We start from the raw sequence: 23,139 nt of genomic DNA, 5'->3' as shown, positions 1-23,139 counted from the left end.
TCTCTCCCTTCTTATTCCTCTTTCTCCATTCTTTATATGTTATGTGTTTTATTTTGTGCTCTTTTGTGTTTCCTTTAACTGCTTTTGTGGGTAGGTGATTTTATTTTTTGCCTTTAGTTAGTATTTGGTTGGTCTGCTTTCTTTGCTGTGATTTTATTTTCTCTGGTGACATCTATTTAGCCTTAGGAGTGGTTCCATCTAGAGTAGTCCCTCTAAAATACCCTGTAGAGGTGGTTTGTGGGAGGCAAATTCCCTCAACTTTTCCTTGTCTGGGAATTGTTTAATCCCTCCTTCATATTTAAATGATAATAGTGCTGGATACAGTAGTCTTGGTTCGAGGCCCTTCTGTTTCATTGCATTAAATATATCATGCCATTCTCTTCTGGCCTGTAAGGTTTCTGTAGAGAAGTCTGATGATAGCCTGGTGGGTTTTCCTTTGTAGGTGACCTTTTTCCTCTCTCTAGCTGCCTTTAAAATTCTGTCCTTTTCCTTGATCTTTGCCATTTTAATTATTATGTGTCTTGGTGTTGTCCTCCTTGGGTCCCTTGTGTTGGGAGTTCTGTGTGCTTCCATGGTCTGAGTGACTATTTCCTCCCCCAGTTTGGGGAAGTTTTCAGCAATTATTTCTTCAAAGACACTTTCTATCCCTTTCTCTCTATCTTCTTCTTCTGGTACCCCTATAATGGGGATATTGTTCTGTTTGGATTGGTCACACAGTTCTCTTAATATTGTTTCATTCCTGGAGATCTTTTATCACTCTCTGCATCAGCTTCTCTGTGTTCCTGTTCTCTGATTTCTATTCCATTAACAGCCTCTTGCATCTCATCCATTCTGCTCTTAAGTCCTCCCAGAGATTGTTTAATTTCTGTATTCTCCCTCTCTACTTTATTCGTTTGCTCTTGCATTTTTCTCTACAGCTCCATCAGCATGGTTATGACCTTTATTTTGAATTCTTTTTCAGGAAGAGTGGTTAAATCTATCTCCCCAGGTTCCTTCTCAGGGGATGTCTGTGTGATTCTGGTCTGGATCAAATTCTTCTGCCTTTTCATGGTGATAGAGTTAGTCGTGGGCAGTTGGCGCACGTGTCAGCTGGGAGAACAAATCCCTTCCTGCTTGCATGTTGCCTTCCCTTCCTGTGAGAATGGCGACTCCTAGTGGCTTGTGCTGGGCAGCTGCGTGCTGACGGGGCCTCTGAGTCTGGCCCGGTGGCTGTGGAGGAAGCTGTACGCAGCTGCTGTGGGTGTGGCCGGCCTCAGGCGGCTGCTCCACTATGGTGGGGCCACACCAGAGGGGGAACAGGCGGGAGGCTGTTTATCACCATGAGGGGCCTCAGAACTGCACTGCCACCCAGGGGGTTAGGGTGCCCGAAGTTCCTCGGGATTCCCTGCTTCTGGGCTGTGTGTGCTGGGATGTTTCCATCCAGCTGTGGGGTCCCTGCCCCTTTAAGACTTTCAAAAAGCACTCGCTTTTCTTTTGTCCCAGGGGCGCCAGCTGCGGGGACCAGATTGCAGGTTTTACTGTCCCATTTCCCTAGTATCCAGCACACCATACACTGTCTGTCTGCTCTCCTGGCGCGGATGACTAGGGCTGAGTATTTAGCAGTCCCGGGCTCCCTCTCCCTCCCTGTTCCGACTCCTCTCCTCCCACTGGGGAGTTGGGGTGGGGGGCGAGCTCATGTCCTTCCAGGCTGTGGTTTGTATCTTACCCCCTTTGTGAGGCACTGGGTTCTCGCAGGTGTAGCTGTCACCTGGCTATTGTCCTGTATCTTCTGGTCTCTCTTTTAGGAATATTTGTTGTATTTCCAGAAATATATATGGTTTTGGGAGGAGATTTCTGCCCCCCTACTCACGCCACGATCTTGGCTCCTCCTGTTTACAGGTGTGTCATTTTCTTAACAGATAATATCACCAACCCTCTTGAGAAAAAAAAATAACATTACTTTCAACGGATTCCCATGTGACATCACCAAGGCTGAGTTTGTTGCCACAACAGCAAAATGAAAGATTATGTGTGTGTCAATTTTAGAAAACAACATTCTGTTCACAAAGGCTCTGTCAGTTGTTTGCTAAGAGAAAGAAAACATAAGCTGCTGGGCTCTCCTGACGGTACTTACCTTGCTTTTGCCTCTAAAAGAATGAGGTATGTTGAATCCCTTTATTCCCATCAGAGAGCTTAGGCCAATCAGGTATTAGGTGTTACTAGCTTGAATACTGGTCATTCAGCAAGTGCCGAAGTGCAAATAGCCCTGTCCTAGGAATTGTGGTGCTCCTATGTAAGCATCATGGATCTATAGCTACCTTGGGGAACTCATCCAGTCCACTACATAGCTGGGTGACTGCATCGACTAGGACAAAGAGAGCAACCAGGCTGGGGGTGTGACTGTGCGCTAATTTGGTTACTATTTTCCTGGAACTTACTGTCTAATGGGAATCATTAGACAGGTAAATACTCAAGCAGACATACACTGCATTTCATTGAATCTAAAGTATTATAGACTGAAGACATACCATTACTCATGTTCCACCAAAATAAAAACTATGATTCGGATGATAAGATGTCATTAATGGTAAGACACAGGTCTCTATTTCAGAGATGTTAAAATGTGAAAGAACTGTTTATCTTGGATTCTGCATGTATAAGAACTAACTTAGAAATTAGTTGTTAGTCATGGTGGGTGCTTTAAAGGAAAAAAACCAGGGAGTTAAAAGAAAGACTAACAGAAAGGCCCAATTTAGATTGGGTGACATTAAGGCTGAGGATTAAAGGCTAGGAATGGGAGAGGAGTCAGGGGCTGTCTTGAGTGACACAGGAAATGAGGGAAGGCATTGCTTAGAGGAGGTAGTCAGTGTGGATGGGAATAGTTAGGAAGGAGATGAGCTGGATTTTGAATGGTTTGAGTGATAGCTGAAAAGGAAGGCCAGGACAAAGGACACAACAGTAGCAAAAGCAAAGAACAAAAGATAATGGGTGAAAAATCCATTCCAAAATTCATATGGAATCTCACAGGATTCCCTCCAAAAACAAGCTTGAGAGGCAAGAACAAGCTTAGAGGACTCACACTTCCTGATTTCAAAACTTACTACAAAGCTATATTAATAAAAATAGTGTGGAACAGGCATAAAGACAGACATATAGATCAATAGAATAGAATAGAGAGCTCAGAAATAAATCCTCACAAACATGGTAAAATGACTTTTGATAAGGGTGCCAAGACCATTCAATGACGAAAGGACAGTCTCTTTAAAAAATGGTGCTGGGAAAACTGGATAGCCACATGCAAAAGAAATGAAGTTATACTCTTACTTAACTGTGTTAAAAAATTAACTCAAAGTGCATCAAAGACCTAGACATAGACTAAAACTTACTTTTAGAAGAAAACAGAGGGCTAAACTTGATGACAATGGATTTGGCAATGATTTCTTGGGTATAACACCACAGACATAGGAAACAAAAGGTAAAAATAGAGAAATTGAACTTCATGAAAATGAAAAACTTCCGTGCATCAGAGGACTATAGCAACAGAGTAAAAAGAAAATCCACAGAAAATATTTGCAAATCATATATCTGGTAAGGGATTAGTATCCAGGCTATACAGAGAACTCTTAAAACTCAGCAACAAAACACCAAATCAATTTGAAAATGAGCAGAGGACTTGAAAAGACATTTCTCCAAGAAGATACATGAATGGCCAATAAGGACATGAAAAGATGCTCAACATCACTAATCGTTAGTGAGAGGCATCCCAAAACTACATGAGACAGCATCTCGCATACATTAGGATGGCCATGAACAACTACCACCACAACAGGAATTAATGAGTGTTGACAAGCATGTGAAGAAATTGGAATTCTTGTGCACTGTTGGTGGTCATGCAAAATGACCCAGCCACTGTGGAAAACGGTATGGCAGTTCTTCAAAAAATAAAAATAGAACTACCATATGATCTGGCAGTTCCACCTCTGGGTATCCACCCAAAAGAATTGAAAGTTGGGTCTCAGAGAGACATCTGTGCACCTATGTTCATAGCAGTATTAGTCACAATAGATGGATCACAAGTGCCTATCGACCAATGAATGGTTAAGCAAAATGTAGTCTATACATAGAGTGGATTGTTATACAGCCTTATAAAGGAAGGAAATTCTGACACTGACACACGCTGTAGCAGGGGTGAACCTTGAGGACATTATGCTAAGTGAAATAAGCCAGTCACAAAAAGACAAATACTGTATGATTCCACTTATATGAGGTCCCTAGAGTAGCCAAAATAATAGAGACAGAAAGTAGAAGGGTGGCTTCCAGGGCTGGGGGAAGGGAGAATGGGGGGCTGTTGTTTAATGGGGACAGAGGGTCAGTTGTGTAAGATGAGGAGAGTTCTGAGGATGGATGGTGGTGATGGCTGCACAACCATGTGGAAGTGCTTAACACCACTGAACTGTACGCCTAAAAATGGTCAATTTTATGTTGTTTGTTTTTTACCACAATTAGAGGAAAGATCTTGCGATGTGTACAGATCCAGGAAGAGACCATGTGGGCTGGGGCGAAGGACGTCACCAAGAAGCAGGCAAAGGTGAGTTTGGAGGCACAGACTTGGATTAGGTGTGAAAAGCCCTTGGATGACAAAAGCAGCGAGGAAGGAATTTCTCTCTCAGGCAACAGGAAAGCCTGGTGGGAGTCTCCGCTCCTCCCCGCCAGGGCACTGGGCCCCGGAGGGGAGAGACAGGATGAACTCGCTTCCCAGGAAGAGCCAGGAGCTAGAGAATGCAGGTCCGGAGAGGAGGCGGGATCCAAGCCCCACTGCGATGAGCTAAAGGCCTGCTGTACAGAGCCAGGGCCCAGATGGGCCACGACAAGCCGGCGGGCAGGTGTCCAGCACAGCTACACAGCTTTCCCGGCAGGAGCGGTGCAAGGAGAACGCGTGGCCAGTCGGTCCAGAGCTGGGATTGCCACGCTGGACGCCCCAAGGGCCAGTGCGGCGAGGGGTCGAGGTGCCTAAAGGTCTGGGTGGCGGGAAGCTAGGAGGGGCGGCAGGTGGGAGGACTGGGGGCCCCGGGGGGTGAAGAGAAGCTCTGAGTGCGTGGCCAGGGCGGCAGCCAGCCGAGGGCACCCAGAACCCTTGGCCTTTGTTGGGCACTCGCCCCGCGATGGTGCTGGGCTGGGAGCAGTGCTGCCTGCGAGGCGAGCGGGCAGGGATCGGGAGTGTCCGTGGCAGGGATACCTGAGTTTACACCGAGGGAGGCGCTCTTCAGGCCCCGCTTTTCCTCCCACGCCGAGACGTGGCGCAGACCTCATGCTTGGAACTTCTTGGTCATAGGTGAGGGATGCTCACCGCCCCCAAGCCCCAAAGGGATGAGAAGTGGTAACTGAATGTCAACACGGTCAGTGATGAGCTGCAGAAGGGGGACCCAGCACAGACGGCTTGTGTCCTGGCACTTGGCTGAGGACTGGCCCTTCTGGCCTAGCCTCCTGAGTGGGTGATGGGGTGGCTGGGGTGGGGGTGGGAAGCTACAACCTACACAGCCCTTAGAGACTGCTGTCGCTTAGATGGTGAGTATGGCTGTCAGAGAGCTGAACAACTAGGGGACCGCCTCCCTTACCCCCCACAATCATTCCGTCTTTCATAAATCTGACTATTTTCAGTCACACCATGTGTTCTTAATATCCTCTGAGTTAGAAAATAAAAATTCACTGAAAAGCACTCTGCTTGGTTTTCTTAGCTTTTTTCTCAATGACTTATAAAACTAGCTTTTTCATTGCTTTGAGGGTTGAAAGAGAGAAACATGTCTCTCCATATCTCTTTGGCCGGAAAATGGCCCCAGGTAGAGCAAGCTCTGTGCAGAGAGCAGCCCTTCCGAGGGGCAGGAGGGTGCCCCTTGCTGTGACAGTCGTATGATGTGACCCGTGAGGGTGGATGGGGATCATTGGAGTGGACGCCTAGGCTGCGTGACATTGGGGTGGGCAGATCACCCCATTACAGCAGAATCTCCCAACAGGATGGCAGGATCAGAAACGTAGGATGACTCTAAGTCTTCCAGAAATGATGGACCTTGCAGGTGGGTAAATAAAAGGCAATGAGGAGAATCGAGAGAGTTTGCAGGGGCCTCAGTGAGCTTCAGCAAGAGAACTGTGGACTCAGCTAGAGAACAATGACCCTGGTCTGGGCAAGGGTGTAGGAAGACAGTGGGTCTTTGGGGGAGTCCTGAGGTTGGCACACAAGAGGGTACGGGGGTCTCACTGCTCAAGCTGTCACTACAGTCCAGCACGCTGCACTCTGTCCCACCCCTGCGTCCTGAAACCCTCTTCCCCTCACCCAGCAGCCTTCAGGCTTCGTTCAAACGCCCTCTGCCCTGCCAAGCAGCCCCAGCCAGCCGGGCAGAGCAGCCCCTCCTGCCTCTGTGCTGTGGAGACAGATTCCAGACATGGGCCTGGGCGTTTGGAAGGAGAAGCAGCAGGTCAGTGCCCAATAGGCACTGTTTGAATAAGTGGGTTGGGAAGGGTCAGGAAGGCCTCTTGCCAGAATTCTGGGATGGAGACCCATGGATCCAAGACTCTCCCATTGCTGGGGCACGGGCTGGAGTACCCTGGGTGCCCTACTGTGCCCTCAGCCAAAGCGGCAGCATGGCTGACATGACTTCCTGACCTCCCAGGGAATTCCTCCTGGCCAGGCTTGCTCACACCCACAGGTCCAGGACCCAGCAGGCATGCTGAGCGCCTCATCACCACATGTCTGTCACAGTCCTGGGCACTGTCCTGCACCTCCCCAGTCACTTCCACACCTAGTTCAAAGGCACTAGCAGATTATTATCCCCTCTTCGCTGAGGGCTCTGTTTCTTCTCCATTGGTTGTTGAAGATGAGGTCCCCACGCCCTTTTAAAAACCTGTCTTACCCAGTGTTTGCTGTGATTGAGTCTGACTCAGAGAGAAGTAAAATGCTTGCTGAATCATCAACACTTCCTATAACGCCCTAGCATTTTTATTAATTAAGGCCTTCCTGTCAAATCACTCCAACCTGAGACTGGAAATCAGGGCATGCCCCTGCTGCAAGGGGCTATTTAGTAGTGTGAGCTGGTGTCCTTTTTACCAGAGCTACAGGACGGGGGCCTCCTGCCGTCAGCATGGCGGCCTCCTCCACACAGGAGGAAGTGAACACACATGAACTGGTATAAGATCATTTTCCTTCTATTTGTCTTGGCATAAGTGTTTTGGAATTCACACACATGTACTCTTGACCCTGCAGTGGTGGGGTTTTTGAAAACATTTTCCTCTCAAATGAGCATTAGTTAAAGTCACTGGTTCTATGCCATTTTAAAAACAGGGAATGTACTTATGTTGAGTGCCAGTTGTTGAAATACTAGGGAAGTTTAAAATAATTACCAATTAACATAAAAACTTTCTGAACATACATTCAAACTGAATTACACATTCAAAGGTCACAAAAGGCAAAGTCTTTCAAATGCCCCGCCACTTGCAGCTGTGTTACCTTGGAGAAGCCACCTGGTTCTTTGAGGCAGTTTGCTCATCTGCAGCATGGGGAAAGCTTCTGTTTTAATAACACTGTTGAGATGAAAATATGTGCAAGGAGAAAGGACAACTATATCTGCTGGGGTTGACTATGCCAGCTGCCCTGACAAGTGCTTTCTCACACTGATATCTTTTAAGTTTGTCTGAACACTTAAAAAGTTGGGCAAATGTTGGGTATTATTGTACGTTGTATAACTGTGGGGGAAGTTTATTGATTTCTCTGAACTTAGTTTACCTTTGAACCCAGAATAATACCACCAAACTCAAAGGGTTGTGTAAGACCTCATATAAATGAATTCATAGAGTACAGGTGCTAGGTAAAGGCTATAAAGCAGCTTACAAATATTAGATACTATGATTGGTGTTGATGATGCATTTGTCAATTGCTGCTTGAGAATGACCTTGACAGTCTTCATAAACGGATGTATCATTCTAGTCTGAGTGGTGGCGCAGTTAATGACTGTGTGGCAGAATATCTATGAATCCTTTTATCCAACCAGACTTTAAATACACCCCCTGATTGATCACAGCATCAATTTTAAAAAGACCTCAGAGCCAAAGTTTTGCATTCCCACTCACAATGTACAGGAATTATTTCTAATTCCTACTGCACAGCATGAAAAGTTAGGTATGTTTGAGCCTTCTTCTCTCTTTTATCTGCCATAGTTAATCTGTTGCCAAGTCAGGATTATTATAAAACATTATTTAACATATATTTCTTCCTTTCTACCAGTAAATTAATTTGGCCACGTGAGTATATCTGACTATTCCAGTAGCCTTCCAAATAGCGTCCCTTCAGTCTTTCTTCTACAACTATCTTGAAGTCAAAGTCACCTTTTGGGAGCCTAGCTCGGACTGTGTGGTTCCCTGCTCTGCAGCATTCAATGGCTTCCCATTGCCCACAACACAAGCTCCGCCTCCTTCCCTTTCTGCTTAGGGGCTCCCTGGCCCAGCCCAGCTGACCTTCCTGCCTGCCTGGGGCACTGGCTGATATGCACCCAAGCTTCTTCCTTTCCCATTTTGCACCTCTGTGTATGTCGTCCTCGACCTGGAATGAGTCCAGCATTTCCACCTCACCCCTCCTCTCAGGGAATATGAACAATCTGAGCTTCCTTTGCTCTCATATCCTTTTGCAAGGCCCTAGAGCCCTGGACTGAGTTTTACAGGTTTTTATAATTCCTTCAGAGCCTTGATGGGACTGAGTAGATGGACCTCGAATTCTTTCACATATTTCACCCTTGGAGTTCACTGAGTTTTCTCATAAGCCTTCTGGGCTCCCCTGTGCTATTCTTTGCTTGAACGTAAGTAACTTGTGGAATCAAAGGGCTGAACATTTGCCAATTCCAGCCAGTACTGCTTTTTAACAGAACCATGCCTTACCTCTCTGTTCTGACTGTTAAATTAACATTTGTTGAATGGAACACAGTGTGCTGGATGGTGAGCTGCGGTTCAGCAATAGACCACAAGGGAAACCGAGACAGAGAAGCTTATTATCACAGGTCTTGGAGCAAGTACCCAGCACACTTCAAGGGGCCACATGGGGAGGTGCAGCAGGGTGCAGACAGAGAGAGGTAGGACTTCTTCCAACCCCCAAATGCTTCTGAATATCGAGGATGTGATTATTATGAACACCTTGCTTCTGTTTGGGACAGAAATCAGTCAATTCAAGCCAAGAAAATTGGGTTTTTGGTAAACTCCATGGGGGTCTTATCTAAGGGGTACACGGAGGGAAAGCCCTGGGAGGTGGGGAGGCTCTTGGTGACAAGCACTTGGTGACAGGAACCTATGTTTGATGATGTCTGAGGGCTGCTGTCTAGGGCATGTGGTTGCATGAAGGGCTAGTGTCGGTTCAAGGCCCCTGATGGCTTCTAGTCCAAACAAAACGGATGTCAAGGCAGCAGTACCAACGAGTAGCATAGCTAAACTTTTGACATTCTCCCTAACCAATAAACAAAATTATTTTCCTATTCATTTTAAAGCAGAATGAGCCAGGAAGAAATCATTAAATGGATTTTTAAAAGGGAAAACAATAACAACAACAAAAGGTGTCCATTTCCATTTCCTCATAGACACTCGACTTTGTTTGCTACTTTCTAGAATGTTGGAGTATGTCTTTGGAAACCCAAAGGTAGTCAAAGATTCTTGGGGATGAAATCCCAGGAAAAAATTCTCTTTTTTTTGACTTAAAATTTGTTGTACCGTTTGTACAGCTGGAAGTCTGCTGGCCATTGGAAACAACTTCTTCCAACCCTCAAATGCTTCTGAATATCGAAGATGTCATTATTATGAACACTTCGCTTCTGGTTGGGACAGAAATGAAAACTAGACAAGATTGCTATAATGAATTCTAATTCATACCAGCTTTGGGAAGTAAGTTGACAGGGGACACCACCACAGGGACTTAGAAAAATGTGAGCTTTTAAGAGCTGGCCATGGGAGTATCCCATCCACCCCCAATTTTTATCAGCATTCTTGGGAATGCTTTTTATTCATAATATTCTACCTGGCTTTGGCTACAGAGAATACTGTAAATGTTTTTAAGATTAGGAAAGGTAACTTCTAGCATCTGAGGCAGAGTACTTTTCCGGTACTTCTTCCCTAAATGACTTGGCCAGACTTGAACAGGATTGTTTTTCACAGGGCAGGGAAACACTCAACTGTGTGCTCAGACTTGTCTTATTAATTTAATGCTTATGGTTAATATATATGGAATTTATTTTGGTGCATGACAGTGTTAATGGAATAGAGACGTTAACAGTGTTTGATGTGTGTCTGAGTTCAGAGTACTTCTTAACATGTCTATCATTTCAACCTGTGTCTCCTATTGGAGACCATCCATTGTCTTTTGTGTTAAGAAAAGATATTTCTTTTTTTCACTTTAATAAATTGTGGTAAAATATATATAATATAAAATTTACCATATTAACCATTTTTTTGTGTATCTTTTCAGGCATAGTCACGTTATTGTGCACCCATCACCGTCATCTATGTCCACAACTTTTTTATATCCCATTAAAGCTCTGTACCTATTAAACAATTACTTCCCCTTCCCTCAGGCTCTGGCAGCCACATTTCTGTTTTCTGTCTCTGTGAATTCGGCTGCTGTGAGGGCCTCATGTAAGTGAAGTCATGCAGTATTTGTCCTTTTGTGACTGGTTTATTCACAGTCCTTTTGTGACTGGTGTAATGTTCTCAAGGTTTGTCCATATTGTAGCATATGCCGGAATTTCCTTCCTTTTTAGGCCTAATAATATTTCATTATACTTATATATCATGTTTTGTTTATCTATTCACCTGTCAATTGACACTTGGGCTGCTTCTACCTTTTGTCTATTGAGAATAATGCTGTGTACATGGGTTTTCAAATATCTGCTCAAATTGAGATCTTTCTCTTTTGGAAAGAGCAGGGCAAACGGGAAAAAGTCATGCTGTCTTTAGTTATTGTGACTCAAAATTGGCCTAACCCTATTTTTTCAGGTTTTGAAAAGACATCACAATTAATAAAGAGCCTGAGAAATTTCAGTGGAATATATTAGGTGATTTTCCGCCTCCTAACAATATAGCAGAAGTAAAACCCAAAGGGTGAATCTTTAAAGAGCTGCTGTGTTAATATTAGATGACGATTAAAAATTTAAAAAAAACCAAGAGATTCGCTGCCCCCACCGCCCCATCCCCCAACACACAGAGGAGTGTTGAGTAGAAAATAGCATTTATGGTTCTAGATGGTAAAATTTCAAAATCCGAGTGCAGAATACTTAGAGAAACCTGAGAAGTCACCCAAATAAGAACTTTGTGAAAAGCCGCTAACTACAACCATGAGAGCACAGAAGTTGGCCAGTACTGCTTATTTAGTATTTATTATTTATGAGAGGAAATAGTGTATGTTTATGTGTGAATTTTTGGTTTTCATTTTTTATGGTTACCGTAACAAGACAACAAGTCGGAAATATAAACTCCGGGGCAATGGAAGCAATGAGGTTTTTATGGAGGGGTAAATGTGGCTGGTAGGTGTACGGGTCTCTTAAGGAATCCGGCGGCCGCGGCTGAGGGAAGCGCCAAGGACCCAGCCCCTGCAGTTATCCATGTCGACAGCAGATGGCAGCAGAGAGAGGCGTTCACGTCCCTGCGTGGCCCGGTATAGGCTAAGGGCTTCTGAGAAACCGCTCAGCCTGTTCTATCAGACGGCAGAAGGGGTCCCCTTGATGGGTTATTTAACTTCTCAAAGAAATGGAAAAGGCCAGACTACCTCTTAGTTTCAGGTCTTTTCCTGGCAAAAGCCTGCCATCTTTCATTTGTAAAGTAACCTGCCTTATACATATCTGCCTTTACACTGTGACTTTTTTTGTTGTTTGTTTTGGCATTTTAAAAAATTTTGGTATCATTAATCTACAATTACACGAGGAACATTATATTTACTAGACTCCCCCCATCACGAAGTCCCCCCCACAAACCCCATACAGTCACCGTCCATCAGTGTAGTGAGATGCTGTAGAATCACTACTTGTCTGTGTTGCACAGCCCTCCCCGTGCCCCCCCTACATTATACATGCTAATCTTAAGGCCCCCTTTCTTCTTCCCCTCCTTCTCCCTCCCTTTACACTGTGACTTTTTAAAATTATCTTTGTGTTTGTCAGGGGCCCAGAAGTGAGGCGCTAACCAAATGTGTTTTTGAAATGATTAATGAAATCATAATGTAAGATACTTCACAAAGTTTGTCATACTATCCTTACTATTAAGATGAAAACTTGTGAACTGGATGTAGCTAAGTAAATTTAGCCTTAAAACTCCAAACTCAGATGATGTTGGTAAAGGAACTGATGCCAAACTCTAAGAAAATCCTTGGTGACATTCCAGATTCAACATATTTATTGACTTAACTGACTACAGAGAAAGCAGGCTCATGAAAGTGATAGATGGCATAAAGTTGGAGGGAATTGCTAATAAACTGAATACAGAGCTCCAAAAAAAAAATCTGGCTGGATGACTGGGATGAGCCAAAATCAGCAAGATGAAATTTAACAGGGAAGGTATAAAGTCCTGAATTCAGATTGGACAAATTCATGCAGCATGTACTACAAAGGGAAAATCTGCTTTGATAAGGAGTGGGTAGGGCAGGGGGATCTTGAAGAGAAGGGAGGGGGAATATTCACTGTGAAAAATTGGAAACAATACAACTGTTCATTAACAAGGAGATGGTTAAATAACATGACTCAGTCATTCTATAGAATATTGTGCATCTGTTAAAAAGAAATGTTATACCTATGCATTCTGGCCTGGAAAGATTCTAAGGTGTATTACTAAATGAGAAACTATCACAGAAGAAATTATGTAACAAAAGCAAACCAAAATGGTAATGTATATTTGCATGTAGATGTGTATAAATATTTGTGATTGCACAGAAAAAGACTGGAAAGATACATCAAGATATTTGCACCCATAGTTCCATGCAGGGCTGTGAAGTGAGATGTTCACTTTGAGACTTTTTATATACGTCTATATGTAATTTTAAATGTAAATGCCTTTATATATTCATTCTATAGGTAAATAAAGCACATTGGTGGCCTTTTAATTGAAAATGAGGAAAGGCGATAAGGCCGTCAAAAGGCTAACTCAAAATTATACCACTTTGTAATAAGGCTGTATCTAGACCAGTTGCACATCCATGGCCATGCTGGGGTGCTGTTCTTCGTGATGGGTACCGTCTCCCTTCTAAGGGACCCTGATGTGCCAGAGAGTATATCTCCTCCTCAAGGGGAGCCTGGAAACTCCTGGTTCAGCTACCACAGCTGACTGCCAGAGATTAGGGAATGTGTTTTATTCTTTCTTATCTTCCTGTACCTGGTAGGTTGGCACACACAAGTTGTTTAATACTGAATCAATGAATGAATGAGCAAATGGGGAATGTGGAGCTGTGGAGCTGGAAAATAACGTTGGGGTTGCACTTGGATCTCAAGTAGAATGTGGACTGACTGTGCGTGCACCAAAGGGCAGAGCAGCCCTGGAGGGCAGGTGTTCTAAGCAGACCCATTTCAGCCCATGATGGATGCTTCCCATGCTCAAGAGGCCCCGGACAGTCCATACCACCTGCCTCTTCATGGCCTCACTCTTCCCTTATGCTGTTTTACTTTTCTCTGTTGTGCTTGTCTGCAGCATATACTGTCTGCAGTATTTGTTTATAGTTGGCCTCTTCAGTATGAAGGCAGAGATTTTGTTTTGATCACAGTCCCAGTGCCCAGTAGTTCCTGTCAATCAGCTGGTTTTCAGTAAATGTTGGCTGAGTAGATGAGAAAGTAGAGGTGTGCAGGCATGGAGTGGAATGCCTCCAGAAGTTGGGACTGCCTCCTCAACCTGACAGATTTTGGGGAACACGAGCAGTTGTGGTGTCAGCTACCTGTTTCAGGAATGGAATGTGCTAGGGGAGTCTAGAAGCCCAGACCACATCTTGTGCGCAGGACCACCTGCTATTGTCCTTTGAGTGTGGTTTGTCATCCCCCCGAGCTGCCCCTTTGACACCCAGTCAGTAGAAAGATGACTGTCTGAAGGCCCAACACTTCACAGAGCTGTGTGAGGACTAAATGAGATCACATACCTGCATTTAGGTGTGTTAACGTGTGTGTAAAGATTGTAGCGGCCCTAACTAGATGAATGGAATCCTTTATTAACTGTTGCTTTTTCTCTAATTACAGAGTAAACATAGTTGTCCTCACTTTATCTTTTTGCGTTGATGTATTTGCACCCAGCCGTTCTTCTCCCACCTTATGTAGCTAGTCTCTCCTCCCCACGTTGCATTTATTTCAGGCTTTGTGTAAATGTGCATTTTTCTAAACCTTTCAGTTTCTCCAGCTTTGCTTGAGTTACTCCTATCTATAATACCAGCTATCAGTTTTCCAGCTTGGGATCTATCTAAAGGAAAACAGATGACAGAAATATTTTACTTAGTGCTTTACTATGTAGAGAGCATTTACATAAATTATCTTATTTGTCATTAACCTTGGGGAGTATTCAGTAAGCTCATTTTGAGACAAAGAAAATGAAGTCTGGAGAAATAAATGAGTTCCTGTCCATCACCACAGATCCTTCTCAACCCTTTACCTGCCGCCCTCCAACTGACCATTAGGTCAGCCTCAGCAATGACAGACAGCTCGGGCCCAGCCCACCCTGGAGAGGTCTACAGCTGTCCCCCTGAGTAGACCCTGATCTTGTCATACCAACGGAGACCCACCTTTTGACAGTTGCACATTTAAGGGAAAGTTGTTTGGGACCACGGCTCCCAATTTACTAATAAACCTCGTGCAAGGGAGAATCAGCAGCTGGGCTGTACCCACTGTGTCCTGGGCATCCAGAATCACACACACAGGCGTCCAGCCAGCACCAGGCCCCTCCTGAAGGCAGCCTGTGTGAGGACTTGATGTGGCCAACATGACACAGAGCTCTTTGGTAGAATCTTAAAAAAAAAAAAAAAAAAAATCAGAGCTTTTCTTACCTAGTACAGATTGTAAGTTAATGACTTGATAAATATATATTCAGGATTATTATTTTCAGAGTTCAAGCTCTAATTTCAGGGATGTAGCCAAACCTTTCTGGAAGTTCTTAACAAGTGGTTGGTAGCAGTCTGTAATTATTTTGACCTGGTCTTTTGAACCTTTATAATCTTCATAGCTTGTAAGAGTTAGACATATGCATTTAAAAAATCGTGTGCTGTTTTACCAAGCTATGTGCAGAGCATTTTAGAATGTAGCTAGGGGCTGTTTCTTACTCCTTTTCTATCATCTGGAGGAAAATTGACTGGTTTTTGTCCTTTTAAATCCGTTGAAAAAGCATGCGGTTCTCCAAAAAATACTCATCTTAATTAATGTGTCGAATGCTGTGTAGTCCTTGGGCCAAGGCTCCTGGGAAGGATGTGCTGTTGTCGGCTGTCCCGGGTGTGGTGGGGGTGAGGGGCAGTGCCAGAGGGCCAGGTAGGTGAGCTGGGGGCGGCTGGCAGTCACACACACACACAGGGACAGGCTGACCCATCAGGTTTATTTCCCATGGAAGTGGGCACCAAAGAATAAAAAGCAGTTTCATAAGACCACCTTTGGTTTCATACAATATATAGAAAGAAAATCCCATAGGAAAGACACCTTATAGAATTTTTCTTACGCCTCAGCCAAACTTCACTTCGAATAACATTTTGTAAAAAAATTAAAATATCATTGACATACAATCTTATAAAGGTTTCACATGAACAACATTGTGGTTTCAACTGAATAACATTTTAAAGTGTCAGCTTCCATGATTCTTCCAGGAGCCAATCTGGTCACGCGAACCAGACTCAGCATTCTCCAAGCCGCACACAAATCCGTGCGCCACACTGCGCCTGTGTCCGTCAAAAACCTGTTATAGGTGAGCATGGGTTAAGGGCAGACACACTCTTTCATTTTCCCTTCCCCGTCAGTCTTTCTGGGGACAGAGGACTTTCTATAATGGGAGCAGAAGAAGCTCAGAGTGGTGGGCATACACCCTGGTGACCTACCCGTTTTGGTTTTACAATATGTAAAACATTACATACGTATACAAAATTGGCTATAGATGAAATTAAAATCTGCTGTTCTATTAAAACTGTAATAGATTTTAAACAACTATTATATGAATTAATTATATTTTAATATTTTAAATGACATTTGGGACATTACAAAATTATTTTAGTTACAATCATGTAATTAAGGCTATTATTTATTATTACAAAATGTTTTTACAATGCTATTCTTGGCAACGGAAAAACGTGTACCCTCACTGAAGTGTGTTAAGTACCATTTTCTGGAAACCATGTCAAGCATAATGATAATATTAGGGTTCAATATTCTTATAGAATTGCTACTTATCTAAACTCTACTTTCTATTTTTAAAAATCTATTAATTCTATTTTCACTTAAAACAATTGGATGCTGAAGAGGGAAGCAAACAACTTTTGAAGTAGATAAAACTCATTTTTAATTATCAGAATTTAGAGTCAAGCCTTTCAATCGGTTCTTTAAAAATAGCAACTACCCCACACCCCCCGTTGTTCTGCACCATTAAATTGTACTGTGGCAATAAAATACTCCCAAGCAATCTCCTGAGATCAGTGTTCCTGCCATTTACTAGCAAACATTGTTAGGTAAAAAGGGGGTCTTGAGCCAGTCTGTACTTGGTAATAGCAGTGGTACATCCAGTCTGTATTTCTCATGCAAAATTACCTAAATTTTTGAAATGAGGCCACTTGCTAGTGTAAGCTATCACTGAGAATCTCTAGTTTGTCTCACTTGAGAGAGGCTGAAATTCTTTTATGTGCTACATACCACAGTGGACAGCATCTTGGGGAATTTCAAATTGTTCGTAACTAGGAGGCCATATTTTAAATTCAATGATAATTCCTAATTTTACACCATTTAGTCTTTGAAATAGGAGGAACATATAAAGGTTATCAGAACATCTTGTAGATCAAAAGAACATATCTTAAAGTTTTCACTTAAAAAAAGTATAACAGTTTGAAGCATTAGGTAACCTTGTCCATCGTTACAGATTAAAACTTCCAAAGCAAGTAGAAGAAATGGGATTCTCTATGTTTATCCTCAGTTTGGGGAAAACGGCAAAGGGAACAAGGAGACCAACCAAATCTTGGCGGGATCCTCCCGGGACCTGGTGTCTCTCTTTCCTCAGAGAAAGAGAAAAACACCCACATAGGTTGTTTCAAATGTGAAAGTACTAACACCCATAACCCCACCAGCATGGGGCTTCATTGGCACTACTTTTAGTAAAAATAAGTATGGGCATAGAATTAATGCTTTGTTTTGAAGCTTTAGGAGAGTAGAGCTCCTTTGGAGGCATCTGGAGTTTCACTTGGAATCTACAGGGGTTTCAAACGGTTGCTTTAAGGTAAGAATCTTTATCTCGGGAAGTGCTGGTGGCTGTGCCTTGAGAGCTAAGCACAGACTGCCTGCTCCTTTTCATGCTGTGTTTTAGCTAGTAGCTGGGTTATGTGTTAAACTGGTTTTTTGGACTTTGCTGAACAGTATCTAATTAGCAAATAACACAACTCAGTGACATTCAGCAATATGCAAATTCCAGACACTGCAATCATGAAAACTGTAAAGACAGTTTTTTCCGTGGGCCTGGAAACAAAGCAGTCCACTGTGTTGGGACAGGGCCATGCATTACATTTCACCAAACGCTGCATGGAGAACCCGTCATACATGACATAGAAGACATACATGAAGGTGGCTTCAAAGATGACCCGGAAGAAGATGCTGCTGGTGTAGGTCCACCATAACGACCCTTCTATACGGACCTTCTGGGTTTTGATCTCTTCAACGTCCTTAAATTCACTTTTCATCTCTCCCTTAATGAACTTCCTTTTCTTCTCGTGTCTCTGGTAGGCAACATGCATGGCCACCAGGAGAGCCGGTGTGGACACAAAGATCAGCTGAAGAGCCCAGAGTCGGATGTGTGATATGGGGAAGTAGTGGTCATAGCACACATTTTTGCACCCAGGCTGTAGAGTGTTACAGACAAAATCGGCTTGCTCATCTCCCCACACTTCCTTTGCAGCTACAACGAGGATCATAATGCGAAAAATGAAGAGGACCGTGAGCCAGATTTTTCCAATACTGGTGGAGTATTTATTGACACCTCCCAGAATAGTCTGCAGTGCGCTCCAATCCATTTTTAATTCTGGGCAGTTTGCACTGGAAAAGACAAAATGAACACAGTAAGGGAGTGAGTAGTCAGGACAGAATCTGGGAGAGTTCTCTTAAATCTCTTCCTGAGCAAACACCAGCTCTTACACAACCTCACCAACAAAGGTAAAAACAAAACCACCTTAGTTTGCCATTGGATTGGACATACTTTGAACGTGTTCTCTAGTAAAGCGTACTTTTTCACCGAGTAATTCACCCAATCTTCAGCACGTAAGCACTTGGGGTGTGGGGTGTGGGGTTGGGGGGCACCACAAGCACAGGAACTTGCTAACCTAAAGGCACTGAGTAGTGATGAATGAGCCCTCCACAGGATCCCCCCTGGGTCTTGCCCACTCTGCACAAGTGATGGCAGGCACCAGCTACATCTGCTGGTGAGCCTTGAGTTCTGGGTGGTGCCACTGGGACTGATACTAGCTGAGATTGGCGCTGCCTTCAAGGCTAATCAGCAGTCTTCCTGCAGAGCCACTTCACTTAAAATATTTCAGTGAATTTTCACAGACTTGGGATGTAGCGGTGACATGACTGTTACCAATGGTCAAGCTTAAAACAGAGGCACTCCCAGTTGGAATGAAAAGGATGGATTTTTGCCTAGGTTTTGTGTATGGATTGGTGGTCTTTATTGTCATGCTGTGAGTGATTGCCAGGTTAGTACTCAGGGATATCTGTTTTGATAAGTTGCAACTGAGCATTTTTATTGTGGCTATGGCTTTAATTTAAAAGTGTTTCTAAAGAGGCACATTATGAAAAATGGCCGAAAATTTAACTCAGTGATTCCCTAATTACTGGCCCTATCAGTTAATGCCACTGTATTGGAGGTCAGAGTTGAAGCTTGCTGGGGTAATGTACTACTTATTGAAGAGGATTTGGAGAAGCCTGTGGATCGGTCTCCTACGAGCCAGTGGCCTTCTCTTCAACCCAGGCTATGTCTGTCTTCATTTGTTCATAGCTATACTTCATCTGAGTCAATCAACCCCCTTCTCCCATCCTGATGAGTAATTTGTTTTCTAGCACATTTAAGCTGGTAGTGAATCTTCCTTCTTACTTAAAAGCATAATGCTGTCCTCATTTTGAGCAAGTTGGGTCCTATATCCCAGTGGACTTCCTAAGCAGGCTGGGATGAATGGCCATCACTGTGCCTCATCAGGGCATCAAGAAACCATCCAGTGCCACCTTGATCAGAGGCGGCAGCAGAGACATGCTAAAGAGTCATGGACCCGGAAGTTACATAAGACTGAAATATACTCGAGGAAACATTTAGCCCTTCTCAACTTGAAAAAGAGAAACATCATTGGAAAAACCTGTTTTAGTCCCGGTTCAGCCCCAAGCCTTCGAATGCAGACTGTCTGGGAGGTCCTCAACAGCACAACCTAAGTCTGTATTTTAACTAAGCCATTGTATGAAATTAGACATTTCAGTTTTCCATCAGCACTTAGTGGAAAACAGGACACTCGCGGAAATAGACTGCCATGGGTTCCATCAGTACAACTGACTAAAAGTCCAGGCCGGTCTGACGCATTCGCCCTCCTTCCTAGTCCTAAACACTGGTCCCACACTGTGCCAGAAACCAGTCCAATCACCATCAGTTAAGAAAAAAGCAGTCTGCAGTAAGCCCTGTATTACTGTTGTTTTTGAAAGCTCTTGGTTGAGCCACAACTACCTTGGGAAGATCCTTTTGGGAAAAAGAGCAAATTAAAATTTGATCCCAAATGAGATGGGGTAACAGGCCCAGATGGGCTAACCAGCAGGATAAAATTGTCAATACTCAAATCAGCAAGTGGCTGCTGTCCTGTTTTTCCTGACCTGGTACATGGGTCGCAGGCAGGCTGCTGCCTGGCCCACTTCACCAACAATTGTTTGGAGCCCTGCCAGCAGCCAGTGGAGGAGCTGGTTCTGCTCTGCAGGGAAGGCACTGGGTGAATCACCAGGTTCCAGAAAAGGCAGCAGGTCTTCTTTGCCCCCCTTAGCTTCTTGTCCAGCCTGCTTTTTTGGCGGGGGACGTTTACTAGTGCTGCCGCCACTCTCGCGGGAGTCCACCCGTGGTGGGCTTTGCACACTAGTTTGGCAAATGGGGACATGGCTGACACCACACAGCGCCAGAGTCTCTGGTCTTCGTGTCCAGCTGTTGGGAAGCTGGAGGCACTGCTGCTGAAGGCGTTCTCCCCGCGAAGGCCACGGCAGGCCTATGCTACCTGCTACCGCGCTAAGGCCACGGCTCTCAGTGCGCACGGCCTCCTCGGTAAGCAAGTGTCCTAAAGCTCCCCTTCCAGCTGGAATATATCACCGGCAAACGGACGTTTTCAATTTCGGGGAAAAAGAGAGGCGAAAGAATCTCGACTCGGACTTGGGCTGCGAGCCCCTGTTGGCAGCGGCGCACGCGGTCCGCACGGACCTCCCCCTGGAGCCTTTCCTGCAGAGGCGCCGGGAGGTAAAGGTCGGCTTCCTCCAGCGAGGGCTTCCTGCTTCACCAACGAAACCCTTTTTTCTAAGCTAAGCCTTAGGCCAATTAAAGGACCGGGCAGCCGTGCGAGAATTTCCCCGAAGGAATCCTGGCCACCCTCTCACAGTCACATTGGGGGGCGCTGCCCCCGGCTCCCTCCCCTCCCCGCGCCTGGCGCCCGACCGGCGACCACCTCCCGGACTCTTGTCACCGCGTCCCCGCCGGACCCGACGACCGCCTCTGGGCTCGGGCACCACGTCCCCTTCCGCGGCGCGCCGCGGCGAATCCGGCGGAGCAGCGGGTTGGGATTTCAGAACTCGGCCCGAGGAACTTTCCTGAGGTTCCCTCTCGCCACCTGCCCTCCGCGCCAGGCCCGCCGTCCCGGGACAGAGACGGCTCGGGGATCTCAACGCGTGCGGGGTCCAGCCCAAGGACCCGGGTGCCCCCCGCGCCGGGTCCTGCAGCCCGCGGCCGCGTCCCTCCTGCGCGGAGTCCCGCAGCCCCTGGCCGTCCGGGCCCCACTAGCGCGGTGGGAACCGGGCGCCGGCCCTCCAGCTGCGATCCGGGTTCGCGGTCCGACGGCTCACCTGCGAGGGAGGACGGCGGGGCGCTCGGGCGGGTGGCGGCTGGTCGCGGGCCGGCCTCCCGGGCGCTGGCTGGGAGTCGCGGAGAGCCGAGCGCGCCGGACGCTGCGGGCCTGCAGCCCCTGCCGCCTCCGGCGCGCCTTTTAACTGCAAGGTACTCCGCCTCCTCACGGAGCTCCTCGGAGACTTACGGAGGGGGCGGCTCCCGCGCCCGCCCCGCCCCGCCCGGCCCGGCCCGGCCCGGCCGGCCGCCCGGGGCCCAAGCCCCCTGCCCCCTGCCCCCCGACCGGGGCCCCAGCACCCTGCCTCCTGCCCCCTGCCCGGGGTCCGAGCCCCCTGCCCCCTGCCCCCTGCCCCCCGCCCGGGGCCCGAGCCCCCTGCCCCTTGTGCCCCCTGTGCTTTGGGGGAGGGGGTGGGGTTGAAGGATGGCTATCGCGGTGATTGTTATTTCTACCGGGACCGGTTCAAGAGCACGATTGTATACAAAGCTCTGATTCACATTTTTGTAATTATGGGAAAAACAGGGGTTCCCCACTGTGTGAGGGTTTAAGCACAGGCCTCCGAGATCCGCGTGCCAAGAGGCTCTGCGCCGCGCGCCCCTGGCATCTGGGTTCCCAGGGGGAGGCGCCACGAGTGGGGCCAAGGTCCTGCTGCTTTCTCCCCCAGAATCTCACGGGCAAGCTAACCAACGCCTCCTCGAGTGTCCATCGGACCCCATCACGGGGCTGGCTTGGGGCGGGGGGAGGAAGGCCCCGTCCGCCGGGGCTGCCCGGGCGCATCCGCGGGCGCTGCACAGCAATGGCCCCCGACCCGTGGCCAGCAGACGGTGCTCCGCTCGTCCTTGCTCTCTGCCTCCTCCTTCCACAGTGGAGAAGTCTCCAGGTTGCTCAGTTTGGGGCGGGGGAGGCACCGTTTATTTAGAAGGGAGAGGAAGACCACGCGCGCAGTCCGTCGGCTCCCCCTCCCGCCTGCCCCCTCGGGGCTTCGGTGGGGTTTCCAGGGGGAGATGCCCGGGAGTCTCAGCCTGATCTCGGATTATGGGGTCTCGTTGTTCACATCTGGTCGGGTGCTTTGACGTCTTGAGATGACAGAAAGTGTGTATTCATAAAGCAAGTGGATGGAGCATTAAAATGTAAGACCAGGCCGCGCCTGCGGAAACTGTCCAGCCTGGGTGGCTGTTGCCCGCTCAGTACCCAGGGTGGGGGCGCAGGCGTGCCTGCTCTCCCGCCTGGCTTTACATAGGCGAGTTTAGGTTAAGCAAAGATGATGATTCATCCTGGCAGGGCAGATCTCACCTCAGAGTGAATTTACCGTGATTGCCACAATTAGCGTGAATGTATTGACTTTTCCTTGTAAAACTGGCGCCCCATCGCCGTGGGCCACCGGGAGCGACCTTGTACGGGAACGTGAGTCCTGCCCAGTGGTCACTACGCCCCGCCTTCTCGGTCTATGAGGGAGCGCCCGTCCCTTCATGGAGAGACAGAGCCGGGGGGCTGCCGGAAGCTCTCGTGGCCCATCTGAAGGCCGTGCTAAGGTGGCGCCTTAGACGGCACATGGCAAAGCCGCTGGAGTGCAGCGACGTCCTCAGAGTTGAGGTGGGGGTGCGTCGGGGGAGCTTGAGGGTGGGGAGCTTGAGGGGGCTCCTCCATTTAGATTTTTCAGAGGAATGGATGTTTCAGAGTTTATCTGAGTCCTAGTTGGGCTGGAATGAAGGAAGGGTCTGGACTACATTGTGGAAGCCGCTGGTTAAGGTGATTTGGAGACTGCAAGCGGCCTCACTTTTCGCCACTGAAAAATTTTCCTTGAGTTTTTTGTGTCTGTATCATGATTATAGGTTGGTGTTCAACTTCCTTTTCCTTGTTTCCCCTGACTTATTCTCTGA

At 46.5% G+C, this 23,139-nt stretch overlaps 1 protein-coding gene across 1 annotated transcript; it reads right to left on the bottom strand.

Annotated features, from left to right (window-relative positions):
- Window positions 1-15,521: 15,521 nt before the first annotated feature.
- On the bottom strand, window positions 15,522-21,424 carry GJB2 (gap junction protein beta 2). Its single transcript, XM_036910161.2, has 2 exons — window positions 21,261-21,424; window positions 15,522-18,224 (listed from the first exon to the last, which is right to left on the bottom strand). The coding sequence occupies exon 2, from the start codon at window positions 18,200-18,202 to the stop codon at window positions 17,522-17,524; it is 681 nt and encodes a 226-aa protein (XP_036766056.1). The 5' UTR covers window positions 18,203-18,224; window positions 21,261-21,424; the 3' UTR covers window positions 15,522-17,521.
- Between the last annotated feature and the right edge of the window lie 1,715 nt (window positions 21,425-23,139).

The sequence above is a fragment of the Manis pentadactyla genome, chromosome 2, assembly GCF_030020395.1.
Source record: "Manis pentadactyla isolate mManPen7 chromosome 2, mManPen7.hap1, whole genome shotgun sequence".
Lineage (NCBI taxonomy): Eukaryota > Metazoa > Chordata > Mammalia > Pholidota > Manidae > Manis > Manis pentadactyla.
Note: the sequence above shows the minus strand (reverse complement) of the source record. Positions and strands in the feature narration are given on the sequence as shown.

Bases quoted from the DNA above. Each gene is read 5' to 3' on its own strand.
- GJB2 (XM_036910161.2), bottom strand. From the start codon at position 18,202: ATGGATTGGAGCGCACTGCAGACTATTCTGGGAGGTGTCAATAAATAC.